General features: G+C 47.9%; 10 protein-coding genes and 1 long non-coding RNA gene across 14 annotated transcripts in view; 7 read left to right on the top strand and 4 right to left on the bottom strand.

The window, feature by feature from the left end:
• Window positions 1-12: 12 nt before the first annotated feature.
• LOC120458781 (probable pseudouridine-5'-phosphatase) lies at window positions 13-1658 on the top strand. Of its 2 annotated transcripts, none has more exons than XM_039646561.2 (4): window positions 13-127; window positions 323-453; window positions 764-982; window positions 1101-1658. In XM_039646561.2, exons 2-4 carry the CDS (start codon window positions 390-392, stop codon window positions 1511-1513), a joined length of 696 nt encoding a protein of 231 aa, XP_039502495.1. In that variant the 5' UTR covers window positions 13-127; window positions 323-389; the 3' UTR covers window positions 1514-1658. The 2 variants fall into 2 exon arrangements, with proteins under 2 accessions (XP_039502495.1, XP_039502496.1); XM_039646562.2 differs by lacking the exon at window positions 764-982 and adding an exon at window positions 507-725.
• On the bottom strand, window positions 1620-2185 carry LOC120458783 (NADH dehydrogenase [ubiquinone] 1 alpha subcomplex subunit 2). Its single transcript, XM_039646564.2, has 3 exons — window positions 2007-2185; window positions 1839-1945; window positions 1620-1777 (listed from the first exon to the last, which is right to left on the bottom strand). Exons 1-3 carry the CDS (start codon window positions 2102-2104, stop codon window positions 1695-1697), a joined length of 288 nt encoding a protein of 95 aa, XP_039502498.1. The 5' UTR covers window positions 2105-2185; the 3' UTR covers window positions 1620-1694.
• A 180-nt stretch (window positions 2186-2365) lies between these two features.
• On the top strand, window positions 2366-3621 carry LOC120458780 (tRNA selenocysteine 1-associated protein 1). Its single transcript, XM_039646560.1, has 2 exons — window positions 2366-2494; window positions 2556-3621. The coding sequence occupies exons 1-2, from the start codon at window positions 2459-2461 to the stop codon at window positions 3534-3536; spliced, it is 1017 nt and encodes a 338-aa protein (XP_039502494.1). The 5' UTR covers window positions 2366-2458; the 3' UTR covers window positions 3537-3621.
• A 166-nt stretch (window positions 3622-3787) lies between these two features.
• On the top strand, window positions 3788-7449 carry LOC120458776 (PHD finger protein 14). Its single transcript, XM_039646555.2, has 2 exons — window positions 3788-6052; window positions 6439-7449. Exons 1-2 carry the CDS (start codon window positions 3877-3879, stop codon window positions 7290-7292), a joined length of 3030 nt encoding a protein of 1009 aa, XP_039502489.1. The 5' UTR covers window positions 3788-3876; the 3' UTR covers window positions 7293-7449.
• Window positions 7450-7633: 184 nt separating this feature from the next.
• Window positions 7634-9036, bottom strand: LOC120458784. Its single transcript, XR_005617224.1, has 2 exons — window positions 8935-9036; window positions 7634-8887 (listed from the first exon to the last, which is right to left on the bottom strand). It is a non-coding gene; the product is annotated as an uncharacterized LOC120458784 (long non-coding RNA).
• A 227-nt stretch (window positions 9037-9263) lies between these two features.
• Window positions 9264-11304, top strand: LOC120458779 (solute carrier family 17 member 9). Its single transcript, XM_039646558.2, has 3 exons — window positions 9264-9617; window positions 9684-10071; window positions 10126-11304. Exons 1-3 carry the CDS (start codon window positions 9550-9552, stop codon window positions 10987-10989), a joined length of 1320 nt encoding a protein of 439 aa, XP_039502492.1. The 5' UTR covers window positions 9264-9549; the 3' UTR covers window positions 10990-11304.
• Window positions 11267-13280, bottom strand: LOC120458777 (elongator complex protein 3). Its single transcript, XM_039646556.2, has 4 exons — window positions 13138-13280; window positions 12842-13083; window positions 11920-12785; window positions 11267-11863 (listed from the first exon to the last, which is right to left on the bottom strand). The coding sequence occupies exons 1-4, from the start codon at window positions 13157-13159 to the stop codon at window positions 11329-11331; spliced, it is 1665 nt and encodes a 554-aa protein (XP_039502490.1). The 5' UTR covers window positions 13160-13280; the 3' UTR covers window positions 11267-11328.
• Window positions 13281-13292: 12 nt separating this feature from the next.
• Window positions 13293-15099, top strand: LOC120458778. The gene is made up of 2 exons (XM_039646557.1): window positions 13293-13508; window positions 13567-15099. Exons 1-2 carry the CDS (start codon window positions 13365-13367, stop codon window positions 14896-14898), a joined length of 1476 nt encoding a protein of 491 aa, XP_039502491.1. The 5' UTR covers window positions 13293-13364; the 3' UTR covers window positions 14899-15099.
• Window positions 14980-15566, bottom strand: LOC120458782 (protein FAM32A-like). The gene has a single exon (XM_039646563.2). The coding sequence runs from the start codon at window positions 15468-15470 to the stop codon at window positions 15114-15116; it is 357 nt and encodes a 118-aa protein (XP_039502497.1). The 5' UTR covers window positions 15471-15566; the 3' UTR covers window positions 14980-15113.
• A 287-nt stretch (window positions 15567-15853) lies between these two features.
• On the top strand, window positions 15854-16568 carry LOC120450287 (C-type lectin 37Da). Its single transcript, XM_039633207.2, has 2 exons — window positions 15854-15980; window positions 16046-16568. The coding sequence occupies exons 1-2, from the start codon at window positions 15905-15907 to the stop codon at window positions 16489-16491; spliced, it is 522 nt and encodes a 173-aa protein (XP_039489141.1). The 5' UTR covers window positions 15854-15904; the 3' UTR covers window positions 16492-16568.
• Window positions 16569-16705: 137 nt separating this feature from the next.
• Window positions 16706-18091, top strand: part of LOC120450268 (streptococcal hemagglutinin) — a 40526-nt gene continuing 39140 nt past the window's right edge. The window contains exon 1 of one of the 3 annotated variants that reach the window (XM_039633188.2): window positions 16706-16827. The gene's annotated coding sequence lies outside the window, so the exon portion shown is untranslated. Of the gene's footprint in view, window positions 17063-17113; window positions 17589-18091 lie in introns of those variants that run through there. The other 2 variants (XM_039633178.2, XM_039633196.1) reach the window with 2 other exon arrangements.

The raw sequence follows: 18091 nt of genomic DNA, 5'->3' as shown, positions 1-18091 counted from the left end.
CGATTAGGCTTTCTGGGCCTACGTAGCTACGGTCACACAGCGCCGAGCAGAAAGCTCGCGGAAAAATTCGGAAGAAGCGGAAAAGTGCGAAACGCGCGACATTGCAAAAGGCGGAAGCAGATTACGTGTAGGTCAAGGACATAGGGATGAGGGCAACCCCAACTTTGACCTTAGTTGGGGGGGATCCGTCGACCTTGGGTCAAGGACATGACCGAAAAAGAGGCATCGAATCCAGGAAGTGTCAAAGTGGTGGACGTGCCCAAGTGGGCGGGGGATGTTTGAGTAAATGTAAAGAAACTTGATTATGACCTCTGTGTTGCAGCCGCAAAACGAAATAGTTGACTTCATAATTACATAATCGGGAGCCCAGTGAGGAGAAGCGCTGCGAGATGGCCAATAAAGTGCTGCGAAAGGTGACGCACTGCGTCTTCGACATGGACGGCCTGCTACTGGGTGAGTGCTGCCGTGCTTGAGTCTGCTTTATGTGTTAACTGTTTGCCGAATAGACACCGAACGCCTCTATACGGTGGCCACCGAAATGATTCTCGAGCCCTACGGCAAGGCATATCCCTTTGAGGTCAAGGAGCAGGTCATGGGCCTGCAGACGGAGCCGCTGGCCAGGTTCATGGTCGAATACTATGATCTGCCAATGTCGTGGGAGGAGTACGCCCGCCAGCAGCGCGCCAACACCGAGATCCTGATGCGGAACGCCGAGTTGATGCCAGGTACTAATCCCCGTTCTCGCTTTGCCGTCACGTTTCAGACACGGAGAGGATATACGAGGAGGTCACCCGGCAAATAGCCGCCTCCTTCGGCCGCCCGTATCCGGTGGACGTGCGATTCCGCGTAATGGGCACCACGGAGCAGCGCTCGGCGGAGATAGCCATCACCGAGTGCCAGCTGCCCATCACCACCAAAGACTTCCTCAAGCGGTACTCGCAAATGTGCCACGAGCGACTCAACCATGTTCCCCTGCTGGAAGGTTAGCACCACGACCAGAACACTAATCGGCTTTTCTCCCTATAAATACCTCTGCTTCCATTACTACCCCACTGCGAACATAGCCGTTTGTTAATCTTGTGACCCCTTCCCTTTTCAAGGTGCTGAGCGCCTTCTGCGTCACCTGCATGCCAACAAGATTCCCTTCTGCTTGGCCACCAGTTCCGGCGCCGACATGGTGGAGCTGAAGACAGCCCAGCATCGGGAGCTGTTCGGCCTGTTTAACCACAAGGTCTGCGGCTCCACAGACAAGGAGGTGGTCAACGGCAAGCCTGCGCCCGACATTTTCCTAGTGGCCGCCGCCAGATTCGGTGTGCCGCCCAAAGCGTCCGACTGCCTGGTATTCGAGGACTCGCCGAACGGAGTGACGGCGGCCAACAGCGCCGGAATGCAGGTGGTAATGGTGCCGGATCCACGCCTATCCCAGGAGAAGACCTCGCATGCCACACAGGTGCTGGGCTCCTTGGCGGACTTCAAGCCGGAGCAGTTCGGACTGCCCGCCTTCACTAATTGAGCTTAATGGCTGATGTACTTTTTGTTGCCGAGCGATGCTATTGCCAAAACTGGAAATTGATGTACCTACCAAGCAAATGAATTTAAGTGTAAAGTGTTATTCCATATACATGTAATTGTGCATATAGCATCTGGCTGTGCCTTTATTTCCGCCTAATCTACATGGTTTTCCAGCGTGAGTTCTATTTTCCAACTGCCTCTAGGTTTTTATGTATGTCAGGAGCAGCCTGGTTGGCCAGGGAGAGGGAGACCTCCTTGCCGTTGCCTGTGGACATGGGAATTGATGTTGGGGAAACTTGTGGCTCTAATCATGCTCATCCACTCACCATAGCGGGCGTAGAGGCGTGGCTGAACGCCTGAGCACTCGCGCACGAGGATCGGCAGGTCGGGATTGCTTTTCTTCAGATTCGGATAGAACCTTTCCACGTATTCCCTGTGGCGGAATAATGCTTGAGCAAATTATATAACCTAATAGCGGCAAGGGTCGCTTTCACCTGGCTCCTTTGGAGGTCGCTCCTTTGGGATCCAATATGATCCGCAGCTCCTTTAGTTTTGGAGTGAAGCTGGACAACCGGGAAAGAGTGATACGCATTTTGGCACCGCTGTTTCGATTTTGAAATGTTCAAGAAACAAGTTTATTTAAATTTCGTTACTATACAGAGTTGCCAAACAGCCTTGGGTTTGTTTTAAAAAACAAATTACTTTTTGGCTCAAACTAAAATAACGTCTAGCTTAGCAAAGATTCGATCCACCAATTAAATCGTTTGAATATCCTGACCTATGAAACCAACCAAGGTGGTTGTCTTGGCTGGTATTTGTTTTGCCTATATCGATTATTAACGATAACAGCTTGACAGCCAGTTTATTCATTTACCATCGCTAACTGTGTTTGGTAAACATCATTTGTCTCTGAAAAATATTCAATTAAACACGAGTTTGAAAAAATATGGCGTCCGTACATTGTCAACTGTGGATGGGAAGCGTAAGTAGCAACTCTAATTACACCAGTAACACGATCCTCAACGCCCGCATGGCCGTTTCAGCTGGAGTCCTACATGACGGAGAACTTCATAATCGCCGCTTTCCGGAAGATGGGCGAGGATCCCACCACGGTGCGCCTGATGCGGAACAAGTATACCGGCGAACCAGCCGGCTACTGCTTCGTCAACTTCATATCCGATGACCATGCGCTGGACGCGATGCACAAGCTGAACGGAAAGCCCATTCCGGGCACCAATCCCATCGTGCGATTCCGGCTCAACTCGGCCAGCAACTCGTACAAGCTGCCCGGAAATGAGCGCGAGTTCAGCGTCTGGGTGGGCGACCTCAGCTCGGACGTGGACGACTATCAGTTGTACAAGGTATTCTCCAGCAAGTTCACATCGATCAAAACCGCCAAGGTGATCCTGGATAGCTTGGGCTTCTCGAAGGGCTACGGCTTTGTGCGGTTCGGCATCGAAGATGAGCAAAAGTCAGCGCTTTACGACATGAACGGGTATATCGGACTGGGCACCAAGCCCATTAAGATCTGCAATGCTGTACCCAAGCCCAAGTCCGAGTTGGGTAATGCCTTGGGCGAGGGAAGCACCAACTATGGCTATAGTGGATCTGGAAGCGGTGCGACTGCAGGAAGTGGTACCGATTATTCGCAGTACTATGACCCCACCAGCACCTATTGGCAGGGATACCAGGCCTGGCAGGGTTACTACGAGCAGGCCGGTGCTTCAATCACAGATGCGGCTGCTTACTACCAGCAGGCTATGTCGCAGTCGCACTCCAATCCACAGACTCTGGCCCAGCACGCCGAGGCCTGGAGCGCACAACGCAGCGCCCAGTACGAGCAGCAGCAGCAGCAGACCGCTTCCGCCGCCAACGGGGCTGAGGATGAGTACGGGCTGGTGGAACACAAGTTCGTCCTGGATGTGGAGAAGATGAATCACGAGTCCATCGACGCCGACCGCCGTCTGTATGATGCTCTGGAGAGCTCCAAGTGGCTGCCCATTGAACAGCTGGAGGTCTTTTAGGATAATTATCTACTATATGTATAGCTTTTTACAATTACAGCTTAGTTATTAGCGGAAAATACAACAAATATAATTATACCGTTTATATTTAGTTTGTGATTTTGAGCAAGCGTTCACCTTTAAAGCTCCTGATTATAATATTCTTTATTAACAATAATTGTCCAAAATTTGTTTAAAATAATATTAGAAACGGATATACATTATTTATCGATACAAAGATGGAATTCTGCACATGCCATCTCTATGCTGGCCTATCGACTGTCGATAGTTTCCGTCTCGGCCCGAGACTTTCGGGTATTGTACAGAAAATTGCGGATTAGGAATAAATAACCGGTAAATCATGAAGCGAGCGCGCCAGCCGAAGATTACCACGCAGGCCTTGCTAGATTTTGACCTGGGCGAGAGTTCCTCGGACAGCGATTTCCTGCCGGACATCGACAACTGCTCGGACGGATCGAAGGACGAGAGCGATGGCGACGGGAGCAGCAGCGACGCCAGTGGGGGCTCCGATTCTGAATCAGATTCTGATGCGGAGAGCGAGGACTCGACACTGCAGCTCCGGCAGCTGTTGGCGGAAACAGAGCCATCGCCGCTGGAGAATGGGATCAACGGAGTGGACCACGGTGGAACATCTTCTCCGGCCGCACCAGTCCCTCGTCCGCCTCTCCAGCTGTCCAGTGCGCCGGCCAAGCGGATGTGCTGCGTCTGCCTGGGCGAACGCAGCGACGATGTCAACGAGATCGTGGAGTGCGACTCCTGCGGCGTCTCTGTCCACGAAGGATGCTATGGGGTCAGCGATAACGTGAGCATATCCAGTACCAACTCCACCTGCTCGACGGAACCGTGGTTTTGCGAGGCCTGTCGCGCTGGAGTCTCGGAACCTGACTGCGAGCTTTGTCCCAATAAGGGCGGCATCTACAAGGAGACCGACGTGGGCAAGTGGGTTCATCTCATCTGCGCTCTGTATGTGCCCGGCGTGGCCTTTGGCGAAGTGGAGCAGCTGTCCTCGGTGACTCTGTTCGAAATGCAGTACAGCAAGTGGGGCGCCAAGGTGTGTTCCCTTTGCGAAAACGCGCTATATGCTCGCGTGGGCGTTTGCATTGGCTGTGATGCAGGGATGTGCAAGACCTATTTCCACGTTACTTGCGCGCAAGTGGCCGGCTTTCTTATCGAGGCGCACCATGAGGACGATGCCGCTGATCCGTTCTACGCCCACTGCAAGGTGCACTCTGAGAAGGAGATGATCAAGAAGCGAAGACGAAACTATCACACTCTGCGCCTCAATATGATGCAACGGGCAAGAGAAAAAGAGGCGACAGCTGGCGAACAAGAGGGACCTGCTCCACACCCGAATCCAGCCCAAGCACGCATACAGCGAAAGCTGCTCAAAATTCAGCACAAGTATGCCCGGCACAAGGAGCTAAAACCCACACCATGGGTGCCAACCCAGAAAATGTCGCGCCTACTCACTACCTCGGCCTCAGCCTGTCGTCGCCTGTTGGCCAAGGCGGAGATTATGTCAGTGGACGTGCAACATCTGGAGCAGCGCGAAGCGCACATCAATGCATTGACGGACATTCGAAAGAAGTGGCACATTGCGCCGGCATTCAGCGTTGAGTTCACCGCTTACTACATGGATCGCATAGTCCGCATGGATGACTTCCGTCAGCAGCAAAGGGAGCTCATTTCGCACAACGCCATCTTGTCCAAGGATCAAGACGTGCTAAGGGCCCAATACGACACCGCGTTGGAGGAGCGCAAGGCGGTTAAGGCCACTAAGGAATCCCTGCTAACAAGTATTAAATCTCTGCACACGTCTTTGGCGCAAATTGCACCCAACTTGAATCTACCCAGCGTGGATCTTATAGCTCATCCACTGCCAGAGGCGCCGCCCAAGACCAGTACGCCAACTCCTCCGCAGCGACCTATCTCGGTGCCCACGGCAGCTGCCCTGAAAATGGGTGTGGGCTTTCCGTTGGGTCACCTGGGCCCACCGGGGAGTAAAATGGACTCTTCACGAATGCTCAGTACTCAAGCCAAACAAGGCAAACACAGCAATTCCTCGGCAACCGTGGAGGCAGCCCCTTCTGTGTCCTGTGGCATCTGCAAAAGGAGCAAGGATCAGCATCTGTTGGTCAAATGTGACACTTGCAATCTGCACTACCACCTGGGCTGCCTAAATCCGCCGCTCACTCGACCCCCAAAGAAATCCAAGCAATATGGCTGGCAGTGCTCCGAATGCTGCGACAAGTCGGAAGGTTCTGATGCCGTCACGGAGATCTCATCGGGCCCGAGAAAATCACGCACTCGCTTCAATAAGGAAGGCCATCTGGTTTATGTGGATCGATATTCGCTGGACGATATTCCAGTGGCCGTGGCTAATGTGCCCAAGGAGTCACCTACCAAGCGAGCGCTCAACAAATCCCAGCCAGCTCCGGCTCCGGAATATATCGAGGATCTGACTAAGTCGCCGAAACGTCCAAAACTCCAATCCCCATGTAAAACACCAACTAATGGTGAGTTTGTTGTAAAGGATTTGACTTTGCTTGACAGTACATTAGAATATAATTTCTGATTTGATTTTTTTGGTTTAGTATATATGTTCTTTATTTAAATGTATTTTGGAAAAATGTATTCGTGAGTTATTGAGTGATTCGTTTGATTGTTACAAAAATAATGTTTGGTTTGTGAAAAAATTATTTTCTTTTAAAACAATTGTATCTCTTCGGCCTGTACAAAAAAATGTATTTTGAAAGGATCTCAGCCATTGACCTTTGTTTACTTTTGTTGTATTATAACAAATTATTTTTTGTTAACTAAAAATTAAATTATCATGCGTGCCTTCAGGAATGTTAAAGATAAATAAATTAAAAAACTAATGTCACGGATCTTCTTCCACCAGTTCCTGCCGACAATGTCACTCCCACAACTGCGCCTGTGCCTACTCCTGTTGCTGCTTCGTCGGCTACTCCTGCGGCACCTCCTGCTCTGCCCACGCCCAATACCAGCGCAGTGAATCTATCTGGCTGCGAGGACTCCATAGACGACTCTAGTGGAAAATTATCACGCAAGGGAAAGCGTAAGGATAAGCACAAAAACAAACACAACCTGTCGTCGGACACAGAGAAATCCATCGGCAAGGAGCATAAACGAAAGCGGAAAAAGCGCGCCCACCTTGACGAGTCTTCCTCCCACTTGGATACTGTGGGCAACACCTCTGGCAGCACCATTAAGATTATATTTAAAGCTCTGCGCCTACCTGGCGAGGATGCGCCCGAATCACAATACTTCTACGTGCCGGCCAACGCGGTGCGCTCCGTGGATGAAGCTTCGCGCCCCACCTCAGTTGAAACGGTCGAGGATAGCGTTCAGGGAGCGGAGCAGGCCTTGGCCCCCATCGTGCTGCCGGCAGCGTCGCCGCAGAAAGTTCGAGAGCCCAAGGAGGCTCCAGCCACCACTTCCGTCACCGCCACTCCATCGCCAAAACGAAAGGTCAGTCCGCGAAAGGCAAGTCCCCGAAAGCCCCGTGTGGGTCGGCCCCGAGTGTCCAACGCCAAGCCCAATGTGGAAATCAGCTGCTGCGTGTGCACCCAGACGGGGAAGACCAACCAGGTGGTGACCTGCGACGAGTGCCACCGGCACTACCACTTCGCCTGCCTTGATCCTCCGCTCAAGAAGTCGCCCAAGATTCGCGGCTACTCCTGGCACTGTGCTGACTGCGATCCCACGGACGAGGATGCACTGCCCAAGAAATGAAAGCAAACATGATTTTACATAGATTTTTTACCATATTATCATAAGATCCGTGCGATATTTACAAAACTTAAATTGAATACACAACATAGAATAAGTAAAAGATACATGCATATTATAAATAAATTATTGACCAAATTGTAATAATAAATTGTAATTAATAATAACAATTCAAGAAACAAAGAAATTTTAAATTGCCGATAACTTATGGTAATAATCGAATATATTTAGTGCGGCTAACAGAGTTTTCCGACTCCATATAATATGAGACGACTATGAATTTAACATTTCTGTTGATCTCAACTAACTAATAATTTATTATTAAACAAGAACAACATTACCTATAATATTCAAAAGTCTTAAGAATCTCCTTCTTTATTGTAATCCTAGAAGCCATGCTTCACGAGGTAGTCTGCCCTTGAAAATAAAAGATGTTCTCAGCTATTTCCAAGGTGTTCATCCGGACAGACCTGCATATTTGCCTCTAAAATCGAATTGTTTTGCTCATCATCTTTAAAAATATCCACTTTGATATCATTAAGCTGATCATTTTCATTGTTAGACATCTTACAGACTTCTTCCTCAAATAAAGCGTTGTGGATGTGAATGTGATCTAGCAGAGCATCTTGGTCTTTGAACGACGAGGAGCAGTGGGTGCACTTAAAAAGTGGTTTCTCTGTTCGGGACTTGACCCGGGTCAATGTGAACCCTTCAGGTGCGCTTGGAGATTAGCTGGTTGTCTAAAGGTCTTAAGACACTTTGGGCAACTAAAGGGACTTTCGCCAGTGTGCGTGCGATTGTGGTTGACAAGATGCGTTTTCTGTATGAAAGTCTTTGGGCATTTGAGGCATTTAAATGGTCGCTCGCCAGTGTGAATGCGGACGTGTGTTTGCAGATTTGAACTACCGATAAATGATTTAAGACATTGCGGACATTTGTGTGTTCGTTCTCCAGTGTGGGTCACCATGTGACTGTTATGTTGGTATAAAGTTGCAAAAGTCTTGGGACAGTGAATACATGAGTATTTCGGTTCCTTCATGTAAACTTGTTTGTGCAGATCTAGAAAATATTTGCTTCGAAAGGTCTCAGAACAATGAAGACAACTGAGAGGTAGTGCCTTTTTCGCTGAACCTTTTACCTTTTTTTTAACCTTTTTGATTTTTTCGTAACTTAAATCTTCATTTTGTTCCCCTATTTGGTAAGGTGCTGTTAAAGAGATGTCATTATCTAGAAAGTCTTTTTCTAAGGACTCGTTCTTCACTAGGCAAGCGAATTGCTGCGTTTCCTCTCCATATTGTGATCCTTGAGAGTCATTATAATCAGCTTCCTGTAGTGAATCATCTATCATTTCCTCCTTTACTTGGCAGGTGAACTCATGGTCCGGCTCGTAAGTTGGTCGAGATCTGTACGCATTTTGCGTATCCTTAAGGCAAAGTTGGCAAATAAACTCGGAAAAGGGGTCTCCCTTTTGGACTGGATAGCCTGTGAACTGCGAAATCATTTCGGCCAGGGTAATCTCAAACTCCACAGTTTGCTTAAAAATGTTGACCATGTTCTGGTATTTCAGCCAGCAAACTCTGCATTTTTCCTTCATATTCCTGAAAATCAGAGTAATGGACAATATTAAATATATTATTATTCATACGATTTTGTTTGGTGATTTCTATGTTGCAGATAGATTGTTTGTTTACTTTATCGGCGTTAACACTCCGTTAAATGTGCTGTTAGGAACAAAATCACATGTTGTGCTATCGAGTGCTAATCGATTCAGGGCTTATCGACATAACATAAACAACGAAATGAATGTACGGGCACACTGTTTCGATTGCTCTACACCGGGATTAGTAGAGAACATTAACACAATACTTAACTTAATTTATTGCAATATATATGTAATCAATAGTCAGTTTAAAAGGAGTACAAACTTTTCTGATTAATTTACATATTAATTGGCCTCTAACTACAAATCATATATATTTAATCTACGTCACAATATTGTTAAAAAGATAATATGCTCTGAAACGAAGTCTATCGCCAAGTCGACCAAGCCGCACTATGCTCCAGTCCAGCGGCTGTTGGAAAAACGGCCACGTAAAAATATAATTTGTAACAGGCGCAGATATTTGGCGTGCGTAGTTCACCAACGTGAATGAAAGTAAACAAAGGCCAGTAAAATATGCCACAGCGGCAAGCGACGCAGCAGTTAGAGTTGATATGTGACGTGAAGCAGTGGCAATAGTTCCGGACCCAGTTTGTGACCATGGACGAGAAGCTAAAATATTCGCTGCTGCGCGGGGAACTGGTGGACACGCAGAGCATTTGGACCAGGTGGGTTTCACAGCATACAACTCACTTATCCGCCCCAGTAACAATTCCTCCGTCGAATCCTTGCAGGCATGAGAAGCGCGTCTGGTTCATCACCCTGATAACGGGCACCTGCATGCTTTACTCCACCCGCACCACTATGCCACTTCTTGTGCCGGCCGTGGCGTCCGCCCAAAAGTGGAGCAAAACCGACTCGGGCACTGTGCTCAGCTCCTTTTTCTGGGGCTACACACTTACGCAGGTTGTGGGCGGTTACTTCAGCGACCGCTTTGGAGGCCAGCGGGTTATACTGTTCGCCGCCATTGGCTGGTCGCTCATCACATTCCTAATGCCCACTATCATCTGGACGGCGGGCTCCATCAAAAGCTACGCAATTCCCTTCATTGTTGCCATTCGAATCCTGAACGGCGCTCTTCAGGGCGTCCACTTTCCCAGCATGATTAGTCTGACCAGTCAGGTGCTTACCTCATTGTATAATTTAACGCATAGACTATAATTTAATACATTGCAGAATTTGTGCCCCAATGAGAGAAGCAGCTTCTTTGGACTGCTCACAGCAGGATCGGCTTTGGGTACTCTTTTGACTGGGATCATGGGATCGTTTCTGCTAGATTACTTCGGCTGGTCGTATGTATTCCGGGTGATTGGACTGATGGGCGTTGCATGGGCGCTGGTGCTGCGCTACTATGCAATGGCCGGTGAGCGGAATCGAATTATTAATATTGCGACGCCATCCCGACTGTGTGCGAATAAGAGTCCGGCAGAGACGTCAGCCGTTCCTTGGTTGCGCTACTTTAGTCGGCTGTCCTTCTGGGCCTGTGTGCTCACCCACGCCTGCGAGATGAACTGCTTCTTCGTGCTGCTCTCATGGCTGCCCACCTACTTCCACGACGGCTTTCCGCACGCCAAGGGTTGGGTAGTAAACATGATCCCGTGGCTTGCCTTGCCACCGTGCACGCTATTTGCCAAGTATTTGACCACCAGATTACTGGCTCGCGAATGGCAAACGACGACGGTGCGGAAGCTCATCCAAAGTTGCTGCTTCGCCGCTCAGAATCTGGCCCTGTTTGTGATGAGCCGGACTTCGGACTTTCATACGGCTCTCATCTGCATGACCATTATCATCGGCGGCACGGGCTTCCACAACAACGCGGTAACAGTGAATCCCCAAGACCTTGCACCTCTGCATTCGGGCAGCGTCTTTGGTCTAATGAACACAGTGGGCGCTATACCTGGATTTCTCGGAGTTTACCTGGCTGGACACATTCTGGAGCTCACACAAAGCTGGCCGATGGTGTTTAGCGCTGCTGCTGGCATTAATTTGGTTGGCTGGATCATTTTTATAGTCTTTGGTTCGGCGGAAGCCATCGTTTAACATTCTCTCGCACTTTTCCTCAGCTAAACTAACTTATTTATTTATGTGTGAGTATATTGGAATGGATCGGTTTATGTTCATGCATCTAATATTATTTAGTATACACGTTTAAGTTTGACGATCAATAAGTTTTCTTGTGAGATGTTAAAGCCAAAAATGTTTGGTATCATTGATACTTTAAGAGACCCTGTGAGTTTTAGCCAATAAATCGATTCATTCTATATATTAATGTATATATTTAAGAGAGTAGTTTTAAGTAGAGAAATCTGCCTGCTCCTAGCGTGATAAAATACAAACGTTTAATTCATCAACATACCACATCAGGACAGTTATTTAACGCTAGATTAAGTTATTTTCCTCTATGCTCTTTGACATGTATGGTCCGTCCAGTTCGTATCCCATTTTGCGGTAGTAGTTCCTGGTGCCCACTCCCGATATGACCGCCAGCTTTGTGCTACCGTGCTCCTCTCGGGATATTCGCTCTGCCTCCTCCATCAGCAACATACCGAAGCCCTGGTGCTGAAACTTGGTTGGATCCCGAGCATTAACCGGCACGACTGAGCCATATACGTGCAGTTCCCTGACAATCGAGCATTTGCCCTTCAATTCCGGGCGGAAGGTATCCGGTGAACATTTTCGCAGCCGAAGAAGTCCGACGAGAATGTCCTGTTCAGGATCTTCGTATGAGAGGAACGTTTCCCAGCCGCCATTGGCCACATAGTCACGACGAATTAACTCAATTTCGTAAGGGCGCACCTTGTTGTGGATTTCCTGAATGCCAACTTCGCGGGTTCTAACATCGCGACAAGTGGTTCCAAGATCCTTCATGCGGGCCAGCGCCAGTTCTCGGAGATTTCCGTGCTCCACGCCGGAACTAAAAAGAAAAAATATATTAGGTACACTCAAAACACTTAATATCAGTCAAGTCACCTAACAAGCGGCATGGGAATGTCGCGCTGTACGCGGTACACTCGCGTCCATGGTGGCACAAGGGCCAAAATCTTGGCCACTAGGTCTACAAGCATGGATGGCGGATATGACTTATACCGCCCGGTTTTCCACAACTCATAAAGACCTGTGCCGCGTATTACGAGTGTGGGATAAATCTTTAGGCCGTCAGAGCGGAAGGCAGGGTTCTCAAAGTACTCGATGAACTGCTCGATGTCGCGTTCGAAATCCACATTGGGAAGATCAGGCATCATGTGCGTCACGATCTTGTAGCCAGCATCCTTGCCCAGCTGGAAGCTCTCGCATACCGCTCGCACTGTGTGCCCTCGGTTCGTATCCCTGGCCACGTCTTCGTAAACTGATTGCACACCGATTTCCAACCGGGTGCAACCATAGCTAAGCATATCCGATATGTGACGCTTGAGGCAGTAATCCGGCCTTGTTTCTATGGTGATGCCAATGCACTTGGTGCGTGACTTCTCCGAGTAGCGCACGGCCTCCGCCACATTGGCGCTGCTGTGACCGGAGAGGGCGTCGTGCAGGTTGCGGATGAAGTAGTCGCGGTACTCCTCTGGCAGGCACATAAACGTACCGCCCATTACGATGAACTCCACCTTGTCCACGCTGTGGCCCAGCTGCTTTAGTTGTTCAACGCGGTGTCGGGTCTGCAGAAAGGGATCGTACCGCGACCGGATTGCTCGCATCGAGGTCGGCTCATAGCCTGTGTACGACTGGGTCGAGTACTCAAAATCGCTGTCCGGTCCACCGGGACAATAGACGCATATATTACCGGTCATGTTAATATGCGGACACCGATGTGGCTTGCACATGACGGCCACCACGGCGATCTGTATAATAATGATGATTATGAATAGATCGCCTTGTGGGATCAAGTGCGACTTACGCCACTTGCTGTGCGAATGGGCTTGGCCCTCAGCTTGGGAAGCAGGATCTTTTTTGCGTCCTGCGGCACGGCTGCAATGATGTCCACCAGGCGCGGAGAACTGTCCAATCCATATTTTGAGGATACCAATGACTTCATCCGGTTAAGGTTTACATCCTTTTTGTCTTCGTGCGCCTTCAGCAGCTCCTGAATGATCTCCCCAATGACGAGCACCTGCCGTTCCTGGCGGCTCAATCCCACGCCTGAAATAATAAACCGGGTTAATGGGCGTTTGCTTTTTTAGCGTCGATACCTACCCAACTTCTTTTTCGCCTTCATTTTGCTGAAGAATTTCACATAAATTGCACGTGTGACGTTACCAGCAGTTGTTTTGATTCGGTTATCGACCGACCAATAGCTCGATAACCACAACACAGTTTGCAAGTTTTTGAAGCTAACACCGCTTGGTAACACTTTCAAATGGTCTATCGGTGGTCGATTATTTATTTGTTTTAGCACCAGTTTCTCGGGTGTTCTGGATAAAATGACTAGCTGCGTGCCAGCGCAGCAGCAAAAGGACCAGGAGCAGTTGCTGAAGGAACTGACTAGCAGTGGCGACGAGATGGACGACCCAGACGATCCGGACCAGGACCACCACCAGCTGGTAGAGCCGACCTTCTCTTTTTCGGTGTGTATACAACAAGCTAGTTTCTTGCGGACCGATTAATAGCCTTTCCAATTCGCAGAATAGTAACACCTGCTGGGTGTGCAACGGCTACTATGGGCCCAACTTTGGGGAGCCGTTGTGCGGCGCCTGCCACGCCTTCCTATACAACGCACAGCGGGCGGAGGAGCTGCTCACAGAGCTCTCCGACGACGAGGATTCTGGGAACGACGAGCCACCGTTCAAGGACAAGCAGGAGGACGAGGAGACCGAAAACGATGTAGACATCATGGGTTTTGAAGATCTGGAGGACCCCCAACCGGCAGCTGTCCAACCGCATCCAAATCCGCAGCCACCAATGGAGCCACAGGATCAACAACCAGCCCAACCAGTTATAGATCTGCCCCAGCCGGTGCCGGAAGCTGCCGCACCACGACGTGAGTCTCCGGAGCGCGACTTTGAGCACGAGAGGGCCATCAATCCTTTCCTGCTGCCCATAAAGCGTCCGCGGGCCACGGGTCCCTTGGCTCTGCCACATTATATGCATGAGCTGGCTGATGGAAGGGCGCGAGTGCATGAATACAATGGCGCCAGCGGAAGTGGCGCAAGTGGCAGCAGCAGAAACATTGTCAACATAATACCCGTCGAGGTTATGCTGAAGATATTCGCCTATCTGGACGATATGTCGCTGTGGATGGCTAGTGAAGTTTGCAAGCAATGGCACGACATTATTGGGAAAAACACGGCCCAGAGCATGTGGAAGGCGTATATCAAGCAGCGCTGGCCGCTGTTCGACAGTTTGGCGGACAATCCCAACTGGTACCGGCTGTACGGGGCGCTGATGTCTTCCTGCTTCTGTCGCACTTGCCTGATTGAGATGGGCGGACGGGGTCAGGACGCACAGGAAGCAGATCCACAGCTGGGCGACCGGGAGCCGGGCAACGTAATGCGCGACAACTTCCTGCGCGGTGAAGCCAACCTGCTGAACAGCTACGAATCTGAGGGCATATCGGCCATACCGCTGGATCGACAAAACAACTACTGGCAGGCGACAATCCTGGGCCCACCGGGGAGTCCCTACGAAGGCGGCAAGTTCTTCCTGTTTATCTACTTTCCGGAGCGATATCCGATGACGCCGCCCACGGTTCGATTTCTCACCAAAATCCTGCATCCGAATGTGTCGCGGCATGGGGACGTGGGCATCGACATCTTCCAGCAGCACAACTGGTCTCTGGCGTTGAACGTGGCTAAGGTATTGCTTTCGGTGCAGAGCCTGCTAACCGATCCGTATACTGAGGTCTGCATGGAGCCGGAACTTGGATATATCTATGAGCACGAGCGCGAGCGGTTCGAGCAACTGGTGCGCTCGTGGACATGGAAGTACGCCATGTATGAGCTAATTGCAACGCGCTAAAAGATCATAAGCCCTCCAAGGACAATGGACTGAAAGTTGGAAACTACCCCTCTTTACGTTGTAACTACATATGTCTGTGTATTTAGCTTAGTTGTGCCATCTGGATTGTTTATTTTGGCCTCTCCTCTCACTTTTCCTGCGCCCCAGGTTGAAACGTAGTCGAAATTACTTAACCTTATAATAAATGTATGCTTTAAGTTACGAGTGCCGTCGCCTCACTTCGTCCAGGACACCTTGGGGATGTCAAAGTGCTCGGTTAGCGTGTCCAGGTGCTCGTTGAACTTTTCCACGCGCTCCTTGTGGGTGGTTTGTGCCTTGTCCATGATTCGCTTGTTGCGCATCTTTTCCTGCTGCTTCTTACTGGCCAGCTCGGCCTTGGTGAGCTTTCGTTCGTAACCGCTGGTAGTGGAGGAGGATGTGGCGCCCGCTTCCGCCAAATGCTGCTCCACGAGCGCCTTCTGCAGCTCCTTCTCCTTGTCCTTGCCCTTGTGCTTCTTCTTTTTCTTCTTGAGATCCGAATCGTTCTTTAGCTTAAGCTTGCCCTTGGCTACGCAGGCGTACTCGTCGGACATGTCTTTAATGGTTTTTCTATCTGGAAATGGTCTGAAATGAATCCGATCTGTTTAGGTTTTCCTTGTTTTTGTTTACACCAACACAAGGTTGTTATCTTATCATATATTTCGATTTTCGATATTCTTTTTTAACAAGAAAAGAAATATATCGATGACATATTATCGAATACATTTTAAAATTTTAAAGAATACGTTATTTTTTTTATTGTAAATCGTGGTAAGTTTCCTTAACCTAACCAGGATTAAATTAAGACAAAGGAACAGGACATTGACTCCTCTTAAAAATTATTAATACATATATAATGCTAAATAATAATATTTTCAAGCAGCTATCAAACTTACACAAATCTTAAATCTAAACGGTATAAGCTATGGTAATTGCGATTAGCAATAGCGTATCTTGGTTAACACAGGTTTTGCTTTTCATTATCAAAATGATTGTTAAACTGACTGGATCAACTTCCTTTTTAGTAGCACTATTCCTGTTTTCGCTTTGTGAAAATTTTGCTGGTAAGATTTTGATGAAGTTATAAACTAATTTAATGGAGGCTAAATTTTAATTATTTAAATAAAAGCTTATGACGTGCATCACAAAATTCTTGCCCCATTTGTAAAGATTGGAGACGGTCACTATTTTATTGAACGAAACCTTCAGAAAAATTGGTTTGATGCCTACGAATCTTGTCGACGACTACAAGCTGAATTAATAACGCTTGAAACTGAAGACGAGCTGCGACTGGTATCCAAATACCTTACGCAAAATAACATTTTCGACCGCTATTGGACCTCGGGAACGGATTTGTCAGAGCAAGGAAAACATGTTTGGTTTTCCAATGGACAGCCTTTATCATCGAAATTGTGGTACTCGGGAGAACCAAATAACAAAAAAAAAAAGGAGCATTGCGATGAACTGGGAAATAGGATTAAAGATAATCCTGGAATGAATGATTTAGATTGCAACTCAAAAATTGGTTATATTTGCGAAATACATAGCGAAGAACATTGCAGCCATGGTCATTGAATAGTCAAGTTATATAAGACAAAATATTGTCAACTTGAATTGCAAATATTGAATTATAATTTGAGGGACTATCTATACATTTTTTATTTTTCGCTATTATGCGTAAGATATTTGGTGTTCCTATTTAAATGCCACGTTGTATGGTCTTTCTCTTAAGCCGTGTGACTCTCTCTTTCGACTCTCTTGCGCCACCCACGCCGAGGAAAAGCTCGGTGGAAATTGTGGCCGTGCTCGCGAATGAACTTGTTAGCATTTCGCTGGCATTCAGGTTCAGTTCTAATCCAACGGGCGACGGAACAACATACCGTGTGTGCTGTGTTCACTGGAGGCGCGACTGTAAATATTTAAAAATTGAAAAACATATTCATAATCGGCCCAGGCCAAAACACTGCGAGAAATTCCAGCAGCGAAGTGTTTTCGAATGAGTGGTTTCAAAGTGACCGGTGTGAGCCAAAGTCGTGTTTTGTGCCCCTACACACAAAGGAAAATCTATTAAATATAATCATAACAAATGCATTTGATATATAAAAGTTTAAAAGTTGAATAAAAAAATAAAGTTAAAAGTGCGAAGGTGAAAATTCTGCTCAATCCGAACTTCGCTCTTTCACTCTCTTTTTGCTGGCGGAAACTAACGGTTTAGGCAAAAGGTGCCGTAAAAGCTCGCTCCTTTCGCACATGCGTGTGCGTGTGAGAGTGTGGGTGCCTGCATGAGCGTGTGAGTGTGTGTGTGTGTGTGCGTGTGCTCGTGTTAGCATCCTGTAGCAAGTTCTTCACTCAAGGATAACAGTCGTAAAAGCACAACAATGTTATGAACAATATCAGAAAATATCATCATCATCATCAACATTTTCATGGTGTGTGTGTCTACCAGGTTCTTTTGGCCCACAAACTTTAATGTCCTTCTTTGTCACTTAGTTTTATGCGACAGTCGCCGTCAAACGCGACAATACCAGGACATTTGCATACGATTTACGATTCCCGTAGCCTCCAAATCAGACAATCCTACGGGTTAAGTCTGCCAAGGAGGCTGCGTCTCCTTTCGCACACCCTCCTCAAAACTACACACACACGCAGTGGTAGCCAAGGGCATGTAACAGGTAACACAACACAATTGACACCTGTCTCGCTTTTGCATTTCCGTCGCTCTCTCGCTCTTCGAGCCTCCTGTGTGGAAGGTCCTGTAATACACGTTCCGTCAATAACAACAGTTGCCACAAAGAGCCATTTCAATGTCATGAAAGAATGTTGAGTTCGCATCAAGTTAAAAGTAACTTCCAAGTAGATTTCTGATCTAAATTTCTATTAATATGGAAATTAACTAATAAAAGAATGAATTAAAGAACTAAATCACTTATTTTAAAAACATGTTATCTGTGGTTCAGATATTTCAAATAAGAAACTCTCTACATATACTGAGGTTTGAGGTCACCGAGAACATGGTTTAATTAGAAATGCACAACTTTTGGCCAGCACATGTTGTTCCAGAGTTTGTTCAGTTTGTTCAAATCTCTTTTTGAATGTGCGAAGTTAAATGGCGAAGATGAGGGCAACGGGTGGCGGAAAAGTCACCAACTTTTTCATTACTGTTGCACATGAAGTT

The sequence above is a fragment of the Drosophila santomea genome, chromosome 2L (assembly GCF_016746245.2).
Source record: "Drosophila santomea strain STO CAGO 1482 chromosome 2L, Prin_Dsan_1.1, whole genome shotgun sequence".
Taxonomy (NCBI): Eukaryota; Metazoa; Arthropoda; class Insecta; order Diptera; family Drosophilidae; genus Drosophila; species Drosophila santomea.
Note: the sequence above shows the minus strand (reverse complement) of the source record. Positions and strands in the feature narration are given on the sequence as shown.